Raw genomic sequence first — 20,962 nt, forward strand, 5'->3', positions numbered from 1 at the left:
TATGTGGTGCAAATGATTTTCAATGCTCTGTATAAAAAAGGGGCTTAAATAAGATTTGATTGGCTGCAGCTGACTGCAGCAGGCCTCCTTTCTTAAAGACTGACGCACATGTCAGCGTTCATTCATTTAACTATAAATTACAGCCTGCATTTTGCACAGAAAAAGACGCTTCGTTGTGCCCCCTCTGCTCTTTTGTGTGCAGCAGTTGCAGCCCCTCTGACCTGCATTGTCATGGCCGAGCACCGGGCTCCATTTTGTCGATATTTTGTTGTGTGCACAACGTTATTGCGCCGCACTTCCACTAGATGGCAGCCTTGCATTATCTTTATCCCTGCAAAGACACAGCAGCTCTGCTCATGACATCCTGGCGAGCTCTGATTAACCTTACAATTTATTAACTGCTGTGTTATTATTTTTTCCTGAGGCATGTTTCTAGAAATCATTGAATAATAGGAGACAGTTCACACATTTCATCACTTCAAACAAACACTCCAAAGTGGATCCCTGCAGGCTTTCCAAAAAAAACCTTCCTCTTTCATTCACATCTCCCATCATACTCTCTTTTTATCCTCTGTCACCATCATCTGTTTGATGCTTTTCTATTTAATCTGCATTCAACCAGACGGATTCATTTAAGAGAAGATCCTCCAGCCCGAGCTGTGAATTCAGCATCCGCCGTGTGTGAAATCTATTGATGAAGAGGACTGATGTGAGGGGGGAAACTAAAGGAAATACATTATTGATCAGACAGAAAGTTTCTGATCTCAGCCATGGTGGCCTCTCTCTTTTCCACACCACCTTCTTTCATCTGTGTGCAGTCCTTGTGATGATCCTCAGCTCCTACACCTTCATTGATCCGTTCACTCATCCTGTCTCCTGTGATCAGCCCTCTGACTCGTTAACAGCTTTTGATACTAAGATGCACAAACACACACAGCCCTCTCCTGAGGCATCCTGACATCAAAGAGCTAATTACTCCAATATTATTTTATCTTTCATCTGTGCATGTTTGCTGCTTGAACTGAATGTTTGTCTGCCTGCTTCGCTGTCTGCCGGACCATCTGCCAGTCTGCCTGCTCGTCTGCAGTTCATCCTCTTCTGTCTCTTTTCTCTCTCTAGTAGGGGAGACTGGGGACAGTTGCAACATTTTCTCTCAGTTACTATTTGGACAAGACCAACAAAATGTTTATATATTAAACTTACATCTGTCTGCTAATTATTCACGCCATTTTAAGATGGTTACATATGAAATATTTAAGTTTATTTGAATGGAAGCAGGGAATAGTTACAAAATATTGAAAATATATCTGCTTTCACTAATTATAGCTAACATATGTCACATTTCCACATTAAAATATCCAAAAATGTTACACATGTTATGTATTTAGTTGAGTTGTATACTTAATAGTAAGTAATCAATGTAGATATAAGAAATGGTTCCATTATGTGCACAGGTGCATGCGTGCATGCATGCCTCCCCTGCACAAGTCAGTGCCCCACTTGGGCCACCCCAGTCAAAAAAGTCTGGACACACACCTGCTTACCAAACCTTAACTACATTCAAGTCATGTGACTTAAGTCATGTGACATTAACCACGTGGTTTATGTTGTAAAACTATTGCGCTTTGAGTAGGTTTGGTCAACAAAACTACCTGGGTAGGGTTACAAAAAGATTGTGGTTGGGGTTCAAATAACTTAATGATGGAAGTGATGTCACTCAGGTGGAGGTGATGCGACAGAAGTCGTGTATGTAACAAAACTTGAGTCACTTAAAACTTTAAAGATACTGTAACGCATAAATTAATGTGTTCTGAGTTTGTCACTCGATGGAAATGTGTTATTAACGACCCAACCAAATTCTAATTATTAAAAAAATCACTAAGTATATAAAATTAGGCCTTAAAATCATGAAAAAATGAGCAGTTTTCTCTGCTCTGAAACACTGGGGGCATGTCTGCTCTGCTGTCTCAATGTGTAACACCCCTATGACTTAAAAATGACTTGAAACATAGACACTTATTGGATATGTCCCAACGTGTTTGAGCCACCACAAAGGAGGTTATTTTTGTTTCTTCTGTGTCAGGTTGTTAGAGCTGAAGTGATCCGAAGTGAACTGCTGGGCTGATTTGGACTGAGAGAGTCGCCGAAGGTATGTTCGTAACTGACCATTAGGGAGGGTGAGGGGAAGTCATGTCTCAGGTCCACCCAAAATGTCCTGAACACAGAAATCTTTAAATTCCTGTGTTTGTCTGACTTATCCACCCACCCCATCTGCTCCAGTGTGGACTTTCTTGCTCTTTATATTTCTCCTGTCATAATTATTCTGCTCATTAGAGGCTGCTGCTTAACAAACAGAAATATAAGTCAGAACAAGCTCCTTGCACATTCAACAGTTGCTTTTCTGGTGAAGACGGGCTGGCAGTATGAGTATCATTACTCAAGCATGTTTCTGAATAGAGGAATAAGACTTGTTACAACTGTCCCTTGTTGCAAGCGTCCCCATTCTACCCTACTCACAAGGGAGTGGTGCCGCCAGCCTTGCACATAACCCCACCCAGTGTGCACTCTCATTCTGTCCTCTCTGACTCTCTGATGGGATATGATATGTTGACTAAAATAGCCCCATTTCCTTTTTCAAACATGTGCATATATATCCTGTTCTGTCAACCCACGCATTTCCAGCCGCTGTCTCCTCCCCACACTCATCCATTCACAGCCTCTGTCCACATCACTCTGGTCAGGGACTCGCACGCAGGGTGGGGGTGAATGAGTGTGTGTGTGCGCATTGGTGTGTGTAGTACAAGGAGGAGGGGGGGTGGAAATTCTCTGCGTAAAGGATGAGGATGACCTTTTACGAGGAAGTGATTTAAATGATGTCCTGTCGTCACCAGGGATACCAGTGTGTGAATGTGGATGAGCATTTGTTGTGGAAAGAACGTCACACTTTTGCACATGCTCACACACACACACAATAGCAAGAGGAGAGCATGCACACACACGCACAAGTTGCCAACAGGTACACATTGACATTTTGTGTGAAAGAGCCTGAGTCAAATGTCCTCCCTGCAGACGGGACCTTAGTGATGCTTGAAATGAACAGATGTTTAGTGGCAAGGTTCTCTAATATGCTGCTCTGAGAGGATGTTGCTGTCTGGTTGTCTTAAATTGTTTGTGTTCGACTGTCTTGTTTGTCTGCAGGGCTGGCTGCACTCTATGGGGGTGGGATGTACGAGAGCCAGTGAATGGGAAGAGGCAGGTTGAGGAGGAAAGGAAGAGAAAGTACCGGGAGGTGAGGAAGAAGAGGGAGAGAGGAGGGGAGGCAGAGAGAGGAGAGGAGGAGAGGAAGCGTGCAGGAGAAGAAGAGCTGGATGCAGATGGGGATCTATTCTCTCCGCGCGCAGACAAGATGGAAATGAGTGGGCGTCTGTGACGTCAATCAGTGTAGACACACACACACACACACACACACACACACACACACACACACACACACACACAGACACTCCCCTCCTCTTCCAGTCCCATGCTAATACATGCTTCACTGCAAACAGCAGCAGTGCCACGGATCACAGGCATAAACATCAGCACACACAAACAGCAGCCCCCCAACCCAAAACAAACATGAGCACACACACACACACACACACACACACACACAGATCTGGGACTCATCTCTGACCTCCTGATGATGTCAAGCTCTCAGTCCTGTCATTCATAAAAAAAAAAGAAGAAGAAAACCAGTTCTGTGCCATGGGCAGAAAAATTTATCATCATGGCAGTCTTAAAAGTTTTCGCAAACATGTAGCATCATTCATAAGACAAACGGCCTAAGAGTCAGAGATATTTATGGTTATTATACCTGTCTAACCCACAGTGATGGAAGAGGCACCCAGATCTTCTAGTCTACTACTACTTTAGTATCAATACAACACTGTAAAAATACTGCATTACAAGTAAAAGTCAGTATTATCAGCTAAGTATACTTTAAAGGTCCATTACGGAAGATTTAGAGGAATCTCTTGGCGGACTACGGCAAAAATTGAATATAATATTCATATGTTTTGAGTATATTTTCATTAGTGTATAATTACCTGCAAATAAGAATTTAGAAATAAGTATTTTTGCTACCTTAAAATGAACCATTTATATCTACAGAGGGCGCAGGTTTACCTTGCGAAGCAGCTGGATTCACGAGATATCCATCTTGCCAGGCTTCAAGTCATCGGTTTATCATCTGAGGAGGGACAGCTGGCAGGTACAGGTGTGATTTTAGGTGTGACGACAGCAAGAATCATCCACGGAAGCACTGGTCTGATTGGTTGAAGTTGGTCAGTGTTAGATGTGATAGACGGACAGTTCAGCCAATCACCTGCCAAGTGCTTTTTTTGTTTTTTGAAAGAGCCTGCCCTTTTCCAAACGTTTTCTAAGGATGGTTTTGTGTAACAAACCATCTGGTGTGTCAGGTCTCCTTCCACGAGAGTCCGCCATGCTTCTGCGGCGGCACAGACAAACCAAACACATGGCTCTAGACACTATTTCCCTTTGAAGTGTACTGAGTAGAATTTGATCAAATAAAGCACTTCAAAACTGTACTTAACTACAGCTCTTGAGTAAATGTACATGATTACTTTCCATCACTGTTAAAAGCCACTGTGCTAAAGTGATATTTCAACTATTTTCTAATGCAGCTGCATAAAGTTTCGGGACTTGGGAAGGACGGATTTAAAAATAAATCAAACAAAATGGTCAAAATTGAAGTAGCAGAGGCCAAGAAATCCAGACTTATAGTTTGTTATAGTTTCCAGTGTGGATCAAGCATCAATAACACTACATTCCCCATAATGCATCAGGACAACATCTTCACTTAAGGTGTGCTCTATGGGACCTTACTTGTTGTGCCACATATTATGATGTTTGCAAATTTAAAAGATAATTTCGTTTAGTTTTGTGTGAAACTGCTCAGTGAACTACATCTCTAATCTCGCCGAATATATGTCACCAACTTGAAAATCGCTGTCGCTTGTAAAGTTGTCTTACCAGCGACTCCCGGTCCTTTTATCAACCAGGAATTGAAAGAACAAGTCAGTAGTTAACATTGGCTTTTAGAGAGAGGAAGTCTTGACATGTTGCAACTATTTTTCACCTTGTAAAATAGCTTTTTAAATTAATAAGAATCATATGTTTGATCTACCTGGTCAATGTCAACATCTTTCAAACTCCACACCTCCAGCTTTAACTCTCTGTCAAAAATGCAAAGACTCAAGCCCAAGTAGAGATATAAATATAGTGGCACACTGGCTGCTGTGTGAGCTAAAATAATTGGTAAACTTGAACACCAGCCAGCTGCATGTACAGCTGTGCTGCCTTTCTCGGTAAACTGTACTTCTCACTGTGTTGTAAATCTGCCTTTCCGTCCGCCTGATTGATCACCTCTTATGTAAGCGTGTGTCTTTGTCACATGGCTACACATTACGATCCATTATGCCACATTTAGTTTGCATAATTAATAAAGTAAGGTCTCAGTGACCCGCAGGTTCCTGAATGGATTTGATGCGTAAGAGACGAGCAGACGGGAGGCACAGACACCATTCAGGAAACACAATCGTCCCCCACTTCGTCCTGCATCACTGCACAATTTTTGGATTGATGTAAGAGGACTTAAAACACTGATGGTTAAAAAAAACTGAGCCAGATGGGCTGAAGTTGTACCTGGAATAACAAAGTAATGTGATCGACAGGTTGGATTCCTTGAGGTTTTCTGATTCAGGCTCCATGCATGGCATGTATTTAGCAAGTTCGCCTTTAAGAAATCATCCATCCATGTCACAGAGTCGTGACGACACAGACTTCTATCTAGAGAAATGAAAAACTATTTTTGAAACACTCCTCACTGCCTCCCCATTTTTTGCTGTTAAGGATGAATTAGCGGATAAAGTAAGAGTGCATCAATTTCAATGTGGGGGTGGTGTGTGTGTGTGTGTGTGTGTATTTCTGATGAGTGGGGATTGGAGGTGTGTGTGTAACTAAAGATGCAGCCACTTGCCTTGCCAATTGCTCTATTTCTTTGAGTAAAATGGTTTCTTGGCTGTTTTTCATCAAGGTTTTTATCCTCTTGTACCCTCAGCTGGAAGAGGACTGAGTCATAGCAGTCAAGCAAGCAGGTGGGTGGGAGAGTATGGGTGGGTAAGGAGGTGGGGGAGAGAAAGCTAGAGGATGTGGGTGGTACGGTTTGTGTGTGTGTGTGGGGGGGGGGGTGTAGTGAATGAAACAAAATTATGAATGAATACTATGGATCCATTTTATTACCTCAGGATGTATTATAGAAACATCCTAACATGCAGATCCTATTTTAACTGTTTGGTAACCATGGTAATTCGGGTTAGGACCTGATGTAGGCAAGAAGCCATTACAGATGAACAGTCCCTAAGTCAATGTTCCTATCCTAAATTAAGATAGCAAAAGTGTTTTACACAAACTTCTCAAAATATTAAATAAACTCTCATAACTTAACCAGTGAGCTGTCCTTACTTTCACTTTTCCACCTGTAGTGTTAGCTAACGTAGTAACTAGCTAACAGTAGCTAACACAAGTGTTAGCTAATGGCATCTGTTTTCTTTTAATTGAAGCAGAGTTGTACAACAATATGTGGAAATACAACATCAGCACTAGACAGTACACTACAAAACGGAGCACACAAAATAGAGCTAGTTGTGTCTTAATACGTTAATGTTTTAAATGAAGACTTTACCTAAAATTAACGAGGTATTCAGCAGCAGTTTAGTTTTCTTACCCGTAGCTATGATTCCAAATGAGGTATTATTTCTGGTAAAGTCTGACGGAGAAGATATTTTTGGTTCTAATCAATCATACATGTCACAGCAGAAAATACTGCTATATAGACAAGAGAAGTGTGAGCTAACAGCAGCTAACGGCAGTGTTCGCTAAAGGTAGCTAACAGCAGTTTTAGCAAACAGTAGCTAACATAGTGTTAGCTAACTTGTTCAATCCATATGGCTGATTTTTTCTTGCTTTTACACAAGGGAGGCCGAATATGGCAGAGACTGTTTGCTATCTTAGCCCACTCAATTTCTTATCCTTCAAGTTAGCACTGTTATAATTTTTCCCCAAAACAGCATCTTTGGATTTTTTTTGTACATTTCATTTTGTGTTTCAGTATATTTCAATGAGAAAAAACAAATATAAAAGTTGATAAGCAATCTTGGATTGGGTATTTAGGATTTCCTAACCTGGGATAAGATAACACATTCTCATTGCAACTTGTCACATATACCAATGATTTGTAACCACGCTTTGGTGGCCAAAAGCACAGTTTAGTTAGGTTAGGCACAAAAACCTCTTGGTTAGGTTTAGGATTAGAGATCATTTTTGGGGTTGCAATAATGAAGCGAAGGTAATAACTAAGACACATTACATACAACATGTGATGTCACTTTAGAAACTCACAACATGAAAGTCTGTGACAAAAGTCACATGACGCACATAACATTATGTGCCTCACAACTTTTAATCATGTTTTTGTTTCACATGGGACACAAACTTCAGTCTCCTCGATGAAAGTCCTGTGTTTTTTTGAGCCATTCATCCACCCGACCTCCTCCATGTGTGGACTTTTTATACAGCATCAGCAGCTCCCAACACCCTGATGCGCTCATTTTAGCCACGAACGGTACCGTCAACTTCTGTCGCTGAAAGGTGGGAATGAAAGTAGGAAGACAGAATGAAGTAAGGTGAGTTAGGATTCCTAAATTCAGTTAGGATTTGCTTCTGCAATAATTGTTATGAAAAAAAAAAATCCTCTGTTTGACTTTTCCTATCTGTGAATTTTCTGTAATTCAGCCTCTGGTGTTCATTAGTCACAGAAACAGCAATTTTGTTTTCAAAGGAGCATTAAACCCTCACAAATGATTTCTATTAGTTGTTTGCTGCTAAGTGTTTTATAATAGGAGGTTCAGTAACATGGCATTCAATAAACACTACTCTCACATGAGACTTTAAAGTGGCTGGTAATCGACAGAAAGTTACTGAGGAATTAATTTGGACGACAAGATGAAGGCGGATTCAAATAAACTGGCCGGCAGCCATAATTATCTGGATTCACACTTCAGATAGAGCCACGTGTTTCATGCCTCAAGCCTCTGCTAACCCCGACTTGATGCCTTTGTTTTCATTTATACTGCAGAGGCTGCATGTGCCCACAAACCATTCCTATTTTAACTCTGAGGTATGACAAGAAAACCGCCTTTAACTTGTTTGTTAAAACCTGTATAAGAGAGTGTGAAATGATACTGAGGAGACAGTTGAATCAAATGTATTGGCCACAGAAAGACAGATGTGTGGGTGATATATTCTCTTTTTGTCTCGGCAAGTTTGAAACTGTTTGCTGAGGGTGGACGGGTGGGCAGGCCATTAGGAAAATTGATGTGCGTGTGGCTGTGTGTATGTGCGCGTGCTCATACGTGTGTTTGTGTGTGCGCCTGCTCTAACATCACTGCTGTCGTCACTGCAGCCACCTCACAGTGACTCCCCTGTGACTGAAGTCCTGACAACCTCCCACGCTCTCCCCCTCAACTCCCCTGCTCCTGCTCCTCTCGCCTCGCTTTATCTACAACCTCACCCCTCACACTCCCCACACCCTGTCCTTTTGCTTTCCGTCTCCCCCTCAGCTTTATTTTCTCATCCATCAATCCATCCCGCCGTCCACGATCTTTCTCTTTCGTTTCAACCACCTCCTTTTTCTTTTTGCCTGTTTTCATCTCTCGCCCCCTCATTTGGTGTGTGGGTCTTCCCTGTCTTTCGTCATGCTCTCTGCGCCCACCGTGCTGCCTGTCTCTGTCTCTATGGAAACCCCGAGTGGACAAGAGTGGCTCAGAGGTCTGCGAGACGCTGATACAGACCCTATTAGACCACACACTCGCCTTCTCTCCTGGAGAGCCACATGCTTGCGACCTTGCGCACACAAGTGCAAGCCTATACTGTGTGTAAATGGATGGTACCTGCCATCACTGAAGCCCCCACCCCCCTGTGGAAAGAGATGCCCCATTTCCCCTTGTGCCCACGACTTATCGGTGGAGTGAAGTGGGAGGAAATGATGGAGGAGGCAATGAGGGAGTAAGGAGGCAGCCCTTTTGTTTCATTATACTGTAAGTCTCTTCAGTTACTCGATGGAGAAGGGGACCACCTGATGCCGCCTCTGCACATAATATTCCCATCTGAACACACACACACAGAAAGACACACACACATACTCCTCACTCTCTGGCCCCCTCCTCTCCCCTTTCAGTCTCACACCTCACGAACCATATTCTCCTCACATTTACACATTGTTGAGCCTGCTGTGTTGCGTAGACTGTGCGTCATTCGGGTCCAAACACATCCAAAGGACAGGTGATTTGCGATAAGAGGCCTCACACAGACAGAATTTCACAGCTTTGGGTCGCTCTCCTGGGCACCATCGTGATTTGACGGTCACGCTTAAGTGGATCATTGCGGAGCGCAATCATGGGGAGGATACGTAGGCTGCACAGCATGTCGATTTTTGGGAAGAAGTGGAAGGAGTGTGAATGAGAACAGAGCAAAAAAGAAGAAAAAGTGGTCTTGGAATTCTTTTTCTCCTCAGAGAAACAGTTCACCCCCAAATCTTATCTGTAGTACTGTCTGTCCATCGAGATTGTTTTGGTCTAAATTGCAGAGTTTTGGAGATACTGGCCATAGAGATGTCTGTCTTCTCTCTGATATAATGGAACTAGAAGGCACTCAGCTTGTAGTGGTCAAAACGCCAAAAAATAAATTTGAAAAACTCAACAGCAATGTCTCTTTCAGGAAATCATGACCCAAGATAATCCACAGACCTTATCGTAAGCGGTTTCATGTAGGAACTGTTTTCTTCCTGCCAAATTACATCTGGCAGTGTGGGATGCAAACATTAATGGCGAAGAAGTGGACAGAACTTCCAGGTCTTAAAATGTTTTTATAAACATTATGTGGTGCACTGTTCAGCTGTAATACAAGAACGATCGGTGCTCATAATGCCAAACTCGAAAAGGGTGAGGTGGCTACTAATTTACTGTCCATGGCTGTAACCTCTCCTCCATGAGTAGATGCACACTTCCTGCAAACACAGTTAGTGGGTGTAATTCAGTGGAAACAAAATAGTTATTCAACTGCCCACAACAAGGTCTGTGGATTATCTTGAATAACCAGGTCATGATTTGACATGGTCATGAAAGAGATATAGCAGTTGACTTTTTCAAATGTATTTTTTTGGTGCTTTGAGCACCACAAGAGTGCCATTATATTTGAGAGAAGGCAGACATCTCTGTGGCAGATATCTCCAAAACTCGGCAATTCACACGAAAACAATGTAGATGAATAAACAGTACTACAAGCGAGAGGAAAAATATGTATTTTTGGTGAACTGTACCTTTAAAGTTAAGGCTTAGCTGCTTTTGAAAGAACTCAGTTTCTCTCGGATATTAAGGTTTGTTGAGTCTCCTCTTTATTTTTTATCAAAATGTACATGAATAAACTACAACAAAGGACTACATTAAAGAAGACATCAAAACGGGCAGCAATAACAGGGGTCAACAACTGAACACACACCCAACCCAGCCCCAGGCCCACCCCATAAACACCCCCAGTGCAGTGAGATAAAGACATGCCAATGATGTCTCACATTTAGGCACTTGATTTTTCCCTACCGAACCATCTTTGGTCATAGTTGCTGTTGCACGGCTTTGAACTTAGATTCAAACAGGTTTGAGGTGGATTTGAACTTGTCTCATGTTGAATTAGAGGATGCTTATTCATGCTGAGAGGAGTCACACAAGTTTCGATGTAATTTCCTTCGGTTTAGACAGATCTGCGCCTGCCATGTTTAGAGATGACCCAAAGATGGTTATAACCTGACCACCTCCATAGAGTAAACTTTTAGCATTAAATAAATCAACACTAGATGGTACAGTACTTCACATGATTACAGAAAAGACTCCACAAGGGAAAGGAATCAAGCACTACATCTTAACACAATTTACCTGAAAACAATGTAGTGTATCCGCACACGATATACTGTAATCAATACGCTGTACAGTCTATTGCAAAGGCATTGTTGTTGGCATTTTTCTGTAGGAACTAACCAGTCTGTTTACCACTGAGTATTATCTTGGAAAGTCTTGCAAAAATAGATCAATTTCTATTAAATTAAAAGCCTTTGCTTTGACTTCAGGATGTGATATACTGTATATTTAGCTACTCATGCATGTCTAACTTGTGTGTGCATACAGTATACTGTATGTTTGTTTGCGTGTGTGCATGTATTTGTGTGTATGTGTTGTGCATGCATGTGTGTGTTCTGATGACTGTACACACTGTCCCTCAGATTTTTTTTTTTTTTTCGGAATACACCCCTTCAGTAAAGGATTAACAAAGTTACATTAAACTGTTGAAGAAGCATAGTAGTCACACAGTATTTGGCAGTGAGAGAACAGTCCTAATTTATCCATGCACAATATCAACCACAGGCAAGGTCCACATTCTGAACAAACCCATTAAGAACAACACAGTAAGAACATGAAAAGAGTGTACAAGAATTCAAGAACCTGGAAGTGTGTTTTATGTCTGTATGGGTGTGTGGTGTGCTGTGTGTGTGCATGTTTGTATGTGTGTGTGTGTGCGAATGTCAACAGCTCAGTTGGTTTCCTAGGGAGACCAAAGGGCTATGACTCATGCAGTGCATACAGCATTTTCTGGAATTTTTAACAATATCGGAAGAATTATTATTTCCCCACAAAGCCCAGATAATTAAATATAATCATGTTAGAACCTTACAGAGTACTCTGGGAGTTTACTGTAAAAACCCATTGAATCCCACCCCCACAGGTCTATTATAGACCAAACAGTTTATCCCTGGATTATATTTCCATTCTCCAGCTGTTTCTTCATGGAAAGCACCTTCCCCTTGCTCGACTGTGTGTTTTGTGTGATTACGTGTGTGTCTGTGTGTGTCTCAGACCAGTCCGGTCTGTGTGTGCAGATGCAAGGGGTACGGTTGGTAAAGGAGAGTTGATCCCCCTTGTGGTATGTAGTAGCTGCAGTAGCTGGGTTCTGCTAAATAGGGGGCACTGTGCTCGGCAAGGTATGGGGCAGGCTGGTAGAAGCATGTCACATGGTCTGTGTTGGGGATAATGTTCTGCTCTCCCAGAACCTTCAGTGCCAGCACTGTGATCATGTTCAGTGTCTGACGCCTCTCGTGTCCCATCAGACATACTGTGCTGTCGTCCACCACGCGACGCAGCGTCATCAAGTACTGGTACTTGCTTCTCTCCTCGCCGATAAAGTGGTTCTTCAAGTAGGACAGGATCTTCCTCTGCTGCTCCTGCACATCAGGGAAATCGATGAAAAAGCGCGAGCACATGTAGCGCTCAAGTGTCTTTATCTGAGTCTCACTGGCCGGCCGGTAGTCCCTGACCAACAGGTTGCTGTATTTCAACAAGCCGCCACCTCGAATCTCCTCGGGGTTCCTGGTAGCAATTAGCCGATAGCGCAGGTGATCCATGGCAGCCTCAAAATCACCGTACATGCTCTCTGCCAGAACCTCGACAGCAGGGGCTGAGCCGGATGCCTGAGGACCGCTACTCTGTTCAGGCATATCTGCGGTTACCTCAGGGACCTCTTCGTTCTCAGGCACAGAGTTGGATGCCTCATCTGCTTTTGGAGGGCCAGATTCCCCCGGGCCTCCAGACTGAGATGGAGGCAGCGCATGCGAGGTGGAGCTCGGGATTGTGATCGGAAAAGAGACAGGCTCTGCAACCCGAGGCAACGATGAGATATAATCTTGTTCCTTTTTATCCTCCAACTGTAGGAGAGGAATTCCTGGCTGTGGGGAGGACTCTTTAATCTGTTCTTCGCTGTCTGTGTTCAGTATCAAAGGCTCCATGTCTGAAGATACCTGAGGTACAAGGTCCTCTGACTCCACCGGCGGAGTGAGGCAGAGGAGGGGAGGGCTGAGGCAGAGTGGAGGAGGGCTGAGGCTAAGCATAGGAGGGGTCAGGTAGGGAGGTGAGCTGAGGCAGGAAGAGGTAGGGCTGAAACTCAGGGGTGGAGAGCTTAAGCTGGTAGCGGGGCTGACGGTGCTCAGCATTGGAGATGGGAGGCAGTGAGACGGAGGGGTCAGACACGGGGGAGGGCTGAGACTGGGTGGTGAGGGACTGAAGCAGGGAGGGGAAAGACTGAGTACGGGAGGGGTGAGACAGGAAATAGGAGGGGTGACGCAATGGGAAGAGGAGGGCGAACTTAGTGTGGTCTCTTGTGGGCTGCTGTTTGGCTGATTCAAGTCTGTCTTTTTGGTCCGTAGTTCTCTGTTTTCATCGTCGTCACTGAGCTCAACTTCTGAGGTATGTGGCGGTTCTTGGGTGTCTAAGCTGGATGTATCAGTGTGTGAAACTGACATGTCCACTGAGTCAAGAGGCTCTGATTGTTTGGGGGCGGGGACAGTTTCTCTAGGGGACTCTGGGGACTGGCTTTGCTCATCAACAGCCTCATGTGTCGACGATGTCTCTTTCAGGCTCTGAATACTTGTCTCACATGAACTCTCTGTGATTAGCTGAGAGGATGATGGCTCTTGAGGTAAAGCAGACACAGGATCAAGAGCGGAGGTGGAGATTATATGAGGGGCTGGATCAGGAGCTGAGGTAAGGTCTAGGCTTGAAGGTAGGTTGGGTTCAGGTGCAGGGTTTGACGCTGGGAAATTGGTCGTTGGGGTGGTTGCAGTGTCTAAACTGGGAGCTGTTGGTGTTGGGTCAAAGGCTATCTCAGGTTCAGGGCTAGGGCAGGGGTTTGGATCTAGACAGGGCGCTATGACAGGTTCGCTTTCAGAGACTGGACTGGGATAATGATTGGGGGCAACCTTCCGACACATCCTCCGCGGAGGTTTAGGAGAGGAGTGTTTGAGCACCACCATGTGAGATAGTCTCTCTGAGGCCTTACAAGTGGGTGAAGAGGAGGTCTTTTTGTCAGAAACAAGGCTGGGTGGTGCAGGTAAAATATCCTGAGTATCTGGAGGGCCGACGGCATCAAGTGTGTTCAGCGTTTTATCTGAGTTGTGTAGTGTGCTGTGAATCTCCAGTGTATCCTGTGTGTTGTGAGGTGTAAGAGATATGGAAGAGGTGGGGCAGGAACAATCAATACCCTGTGTGTCTTCTATGTTTTTTGCTTCTGATGCTAAAATCTCTTCTGTCACTTCACCTTTTTCCGTGTCGTTTTCCCTCTCTGCTTGCTCGCCTGTCTCTGTTTCAACTTTTCTTTCATCTGCTAACTGTGTCTCTATCTTTGCATGTGAAGATGTGCTGGAGTCTGGAGCTGACACGTGTGTTTTATCTTTCTCATTGCCTCTCTGATCCTCACTGAAACACTTAGAGAAGTCTGTACTGAGCTGCTCTCCTGCCAGGTTTAAAGACCCCGTCTGGTTTGAGGTTTCTGGTGGCTCGGACTGTCCCAACTTCTCTGCGAGATTGTTCCGTTCATCAGGAGTTTTTGCACGGTCAGATTGTTCTTTCTGGGGAGAAAGTTCCTTGTGATTTAAATGTGCTGGTTGTTGTTTGCCATCACAGGGCTGGGTTTGCTCTGACTGCTCTACCTTTGTTGAGCATTTGGATTTGTCAGAGAGCTCTGACTCATGTCTGAGTTCAGTCTGAGTTGCTGGTTCAGCTTCCTCAGAAGTTTGTTTCTTTTCTGACAAAAGGTTTAGAGATGTTGGGTCAAAGGAGTCTGTCTCTAATTTTTCTCTGTGTTCTGACACTTCTTTCAACTCTGCAGGTGCTTTCTCCTCAACTTTGGAGTGTTTTGTCTGGTTTGAATGTTCGGTTTGTTGTGAGAGTTCTGTCTGGGACTCCTTTTCATGCACCTCATCTCCCTGTTGTGTCTGGCTGATGTGAGCCTCCTCTTTGCTGGACAAGTCTCTAGCAGTCGACTCCTCTGTTTCTGTAGCAGTGGCCTGTTGGAGCAGAGAGGGAGAGTCTTTACTCTGATTCTCTGCAGGCTGGTCTTTAAGATCAACAGTATTATTTTTGTGCTGTGACTCCTGCTGCATGTAGGACTCCAGCAGACGATCCAGGATTATCTGGAAGGAGTCGACGCTGAACTCAAACTGCCGCCTCAGCACACTCACAAATTTGAGCTCCAGGTTTTTGCCACTGTTGTTTGACAGTGAGATGAGGCTCCAGCGGTCGTGCTCATTGAAGACCTTGACCATTTTCTGGACGTAGGCCTCCTTCATTGTAGCGCTGCTGATCCGCTCCCTGTTGACCCCGGCAGGTAGGCAGTCCAGCAGGCAGCCCAGCACTGACTCTTTGATCACCTGGGAGGACAAGAGGTCAACAACATGACAGCTACAACTAATGACTGCAATCTGAATGCATTTCTGCTTGTATCATTGAACTGAATATTGTGATGCTCTTGCGGTTTAGTTTCTGTATAATGCAATTAAAACATATTAAAACCATTAATATTGATTCAGTCTCATGGTAAAATTATGCACAATAAAATTAGGGGTAGGATTACGATATCATTATTATCTATATATCATCTCTAAAGTAAATACTGCAACACCCTAGAGAAAGTAAAGATACAGCATTGCAGATAATATGGCAGAATGAATGTTTTTTTAATGTCAAATCAGGTTTCATCATGTAAGGCACTTAGGAAATTTGTTTTGGCAAGTGATGTATGAATAATATTATGTATACATTATAGGGATGTAATGATACCAGAAACTCGCTAATACCACGAAGTCCATGACAAGATATTTTATACTACAGCTATAATGTCTGTTTGATGAGTTTAGGGCTGCAACTAATGATTATTTTCATTGTCAATTAATCTGTTGATTATTTTCTCAATTAATTGATTAGTTGTTTGGTCTATAAAATGTCAGAAAACTGTGAAAATGTTGATCAGTGTTTCCCAAAGTCCAAGAAGGTGTCCTAAAATGTCTTGTTTTGTCCAGAGCCAAGAGATATTCAGTATACTGTCATAGAAGAGTAAAAACAGAAGAAAATATTCACATTTAAGAAGCTGGAATCAGAGAATTTTGTCTTTTTTTTCTTAAAAACATACTCAAACTGATTAATTGATCATAAAATTTGTTGATTATTCATTAATTTAATAGTTGTTCCAAAATATTTAATCGATTATTTGTTGCAGATCTAGTTGAGTTGTGCACTTATATTATCCCAAATGTTTCCAACAATGGTCAAGCCCATAGAAATCAGGTAACAGTGTGTTTCTGTGCATTTTGAAAAGACGATTAGCAAAAATGTCCTTTATTAAATAATAAATCTGATGTGTGCAGCATTTTTTGTTTGCATAAAATTTGTTTTTCCTTTTAACTTAAAGTACATCTGCTTTCCTTCTTTGATAAAACAAAATAAAATAAAAGTAGCCAGGCATGACCTACACGTGCAAAAAATGGTCATGAATTGTCTTCAGTAATGAATCTTTGAATTAGCATAACAAAAACAAGGCAGCAGTCAGTAGAAGTCTTTTTATAAAAGAAAATAGAAAAATTTTCCATGTAATATCAAGATAGATATCGTCACAGTCTGTGACAGTACTGAGACATTTTTTTATTGCGATATTCGATATATTGTTACATCACTATAATTATGATATTAATGCAGTTGACTGAAAATCACAATCATACCTGGAACTCCTCCTGACTGGGCAGCTCCACTCCAAAGATGATGTCCAGGTCCTTGTAGCTTGTTCCGTTGTCTCGGACGAGGACGTGGCTAGCCGTGGAGCCGTTCAGACGGACATCTCTCACTGTGATCCCCTGCTTCTGCAGCCTGGCCCGCACAGCTATGATGATGTCTCGGGGTCGCAGCTCCAGCGTGGGAAAGTTCCCGCGGCCGTGGATTGGAACCACCTCTGACAAGACCTGATGGAGGACCTCCACCTGCTCAGCATTCAGGCTGTGGAACCGCTGGCTGGATTTGGTTTCAGACATGCTGCTGCCCTGAAGTGGGAGGGACAGGAGGATGACAATGAGAGCTTATTACAACTCCCAAACAAAATGTGCTATGTGTTTAACTCTCTCTTTCTCACACGCACACACTTAGCACTCACCCACACTCATATGCACACTCCCTGCCAGTCTGCTGTCTGCAAGTCACAGCTTGGCTGACAGCTTTTCCACAATGCTAATGTAACTGCTGTGTTGACAAGCTGACACATGGAGCGATCCACATAGATGTGCTTTGCATAAATATTCTTCCACTGCTCAACCAGATCACAACAAATTAACAGGAATGTGTTTGAATGGAATCACAGAATCTGAAACACATTACAGTATTTACCACCCAAGACTTTTATCACATCAATTAGACCCTTTATTTACACTCTGAGTCAGATACAATATCCAGTTCAGTTCTTTTGAAAGCATCACAATAATAATGGTAAAAAATATACTCAGTTATTTTGTATAATAACAACAACAACAACAATAATAATAATAATTATTATTATAATTATAATAGCAGCATGTAAAGGCAGAGTAAGTCTTTGTTTATTGATTGTTTCCACCAGAGGAGCAAGGGTTAAGCTGAATGAGTCATCACCAGCAGACTGCATTAATCACACCAACGTCACTAATTAAAGACACACATCTGTTTTTGTGTCCGTGTGTGCAGCACATGATGTGTATACATTACAAACAATGACTCCCACACACATTCATGTGAGTGCGCACAAGCTTCTGCAGGACACCTTTTGCAAACTGTAGCACAAATTGGAACAAAGTGGGATTTAATATCTGCCAATTATTCCTGTTTGGCTCTCACATGTGTAATCCTCCTGGCACCCAGCCTCTGCATCCAGACTCTATCAATCAATCTATACAAACAAGACGTATTTTTTAAATAAACCAAACAACATTTGCCTAACCGAATCAGCCAGAGGAGTCTCTCTTATGTGACTGATTGTGTGATTGTTGGCACACATAAAAGTGTTTCAGGGAGTGAGTGCTTGCGTTTGAGTGTGCAACTGTGGTTCATAGCAGCCCATTATGATCTATTGTTTGCTTTAATCAATAGATGTCACTCAGTGCTACAGCTGAATGCTGCTGATTGCTATGATTTGTCAATACTAGAAGGGTAAACATTGGGATACTAATGAGCAGTAATGGGATGCTTTCTGGTAGTGGTTTGTCAGACATCTGAGGGCTATAGTCTGTGACAACCACAAACAATCTGTTATAGGGAGTGTTTATATATCTTGTAATTTATGTCACACACATTTCATCTGATACTGAAGGACAACACTTTACCCTACAGCATCTGTAAACCCGCACATTCGAAAAGAACTGAGTAAGCTTACCAGAAGGCAAAAAAAGTTGAGTCTGAGAAAACAAAGCTCCTAAAAAACTGCATCTGCCTGAGATCCGGTTTAACAAGGTGAGCTTCAAACTGCAGAAAAATAGCAATCATACATCCAGAGGCGATAAACACAGCTCCGGATGGTGACACTGATCATATACACAAAGAAACAATGTGTTGAGGAGGCAGAGAGGCACTGCAGGACTGTTTTCCAGCGAGCCCCTGTGTCTCCCCCTCCCCTTTCGCACTCTTCTGCAAACTTGCAGCCTGAGTGACTCATCCAGGCGTATCGGCTCAGCTCGCACATAATCTATGGCCATTGAAAAAGGCAACAAATCAGAGGGTCTCGTATACAAGGTAGATATTTATTTATCATTATACAGCACAGGGTTGTATATTAAGATTAAGTTATAGTTTTCTTTTTGCTACTCACAATAAACTGTATGCAATAAACATTTATACTGTAGATTGGTTGAATACAATGGACTTAATCATAAACAAACAACAATGCTTTGTAAACTTAGGTTGCTTTCTCTATAAAATAAAGTAGTACATGCAGTGATTCTGTCCTGTGGATAAAAAAATTCTAAAGCCAAAGTAGCCCTATGTTTACAGAGTCTTTTAAATTATATAGTGATCTTTTATGTATCTAAATTAAGACTGGGTGATATGGACAAAATCAAATATCATGATTTTTTTTTACCAAATGCACAGATATAGATATTTTTACAATACTGTAAAGATAATGATGAGTGCTTTCACAAAATATTAACACAATGAGACTTTAAATAAATAATGAGTGATGTGGATATACTGACTAAGTTGGTAATGGTAAATAATAGAACAGCTAGAACAGTCTGGAAGATCAGATTCATCACTTTATTGTAATGCAGCCTTTAAAACCAGGAAAAGACAGCACTTATGCCATATCAAGATATTCAAAATCTTAGATGATATCTTGTATCATATTATGATATTCATATAATACTCTAAATATCCATTTTCTCTTGCGTCAGTTATGATAATCATACAACTACAGTCGCATGAACTATGGTTAAACAACTTAGTATTTCTTTTATTACCATGAAAAATGTAATTACAATGTCTGCTAACCAGATATTTTGCATAAAATATCCTAAACTCTCCCTGACAATACTTTTGTGAAAAATAATGAGAGTTGTTCCCCCATAAAATAAACACCAACTGGGGTTTTTTACTTTCCTGTTTCACAGTCCATCAATACTTAAAATGTGCTGGAACTGCTCCAGAGCCCTGCTGAATTTCACTCTGCCCTGCTGGTCTTCACTCTAATCACCTAATCACGCACTTACTCACTCCTGAGATACCAGGTGAGGCTAATTAACCGCAATTAAGTGCCTGGCAGGATAAAGGGCAGATGTACTTCTGAGTGCCGGGATTTAAAAAAAAAAAAACACATTACAAATCGGTGTGTGTGTGTTTCACGCAGCCACAAAAAAAGTGAATTAACTTTACAGCCAGGCTTCTTACCTGTTGCTGTGGTATTTGACGGAGCGACTGGCTCCAGGCTTGACAGACGAACAAAACCTTGAGTATCCAGCGAGCTTCGGGTCCGGAGTGTCTCTTCTTCGTTGGTTTGTTTTGCTTCTCAAGTCCCTACCCGCTCCGGTGCGGCTCGCTGCTGATGCTGCTCTGTCCTCTGTAAGGCATGTGAGGCAGGAGTCTGTGCGCGAGTTCATCCGGGCGCTGTCCAGGAGCTCGCGTGGTGCTGAAATGAAGACTGAAATGAGTCCTCGCGCTCTTGTTTTCTCCTCCGGCCGCCCGGAGCGTAACGCAGTTTCCATAGCGACCTGCCGTCATTCACTTATGACTGGGGAGTGTGTGTGCGCGCGTGTGTGTGTGTGTGTGTGTGTGCGTGCGCACGCGCGTGTGTACAGCAGTCTACGGTCACAGCAGTGAAGGTGGAGTGGTGTGTTGTGGTGGTGATGGCTCAGGGGGTGTTAACAGGTGTAATATAGTTCTAAATATGTGCCTCCGTGTTTTAAAAATAAAAGTTTACGAGCTAAATTAAGAAGAGAGAGAGAGAGAGAGAAGGAAGCCCTGGTTAAAGCCTGTTCATTGTACTGCCTGAATGACCGACTTTACAACCGAAGTTATAAAAGCCGGCTGGATGGAGGAGCACTTTATTGTGTGCTTGCTCTGGTGTTTTAGTCGTATAAATGGAGGATCAAATGGACTAGAATCCCTCAAGTATTCCCCATGGCGGTGCTGAGGTTGAAGCCAGGATGTTTGGGTAATGAAGCCACTGTGGCTCAAATCTCAGGGAGACAGCCATTAAAGTGGCCATATAATGCTTTCCATTTCCTTTAATATGTTATATTAACCTGAAACGCCGGATGGCTTTTTTACACAGAACCATCTGGGAAGTCATCCTTAGAAACTGTTTGGAAAAGGGCGGGCACTCCAAAAAACCACATGGTATGGACCATCTGTCTTCAACCAGCCAGATCAAACTCTTGCGAAAACATATTTTTCATCTCCTCTTTCAATAAAGAAATACACTCTCCAGTTCTGATATAACTGGTGCTATCGCAGTA

At 42.7% G+C, this 20,962-nt stretch overlaps 1 protein-coding gene across 1 annotated transcript; it reads right to left on the minus strand.

Annotated features, from left to right (window-relative positions):
* Window positions 1-10,493: 10,493 nt before the first annotated feature.
* Window positions 10,494-20,230, minus strand: tent5d (terminal nucleotidyltransferase 5D). Its single transcript, XM_084718718.1, has 3 exons — window positions 19,896-20,230; window positions 16,715-17,029; window positions 10,494-15,370 (listed from the first exon to the last, which is right to left on the minus strand). The coding sequence occupies exons 2-3, from the start codon at window positions 17,018-17,020 to the stop codon at window positions 12,023-12,025; spliced, it is 3,654 nt and encodes a 1,217-aa protein (XP_084574844.1). The 5' UTR covers window positions 17,021-17,029; window positions 19,896-20,230; the 3' UTR covers window positions 10,494-12,022.
* Window positions 20,231-20,962: the final 732 nt, after the last annotated feature.

The sequence above is a fragment of the Lutjanus erythropterus genome, chromosome 5 (genome assembly GCF_056507025.1).
Source record: "Lutjanus erythropterus isolate fLutEry1 chromosome 5, fLutEry1.hap2, whole genome shotgun sequence".
NCBI lineage: Eukaryota > Metazoa > Chordata > Actinopteri > Lutjaniformes > Lutjanidae > Lutjanus > Lutjanus erythropterus.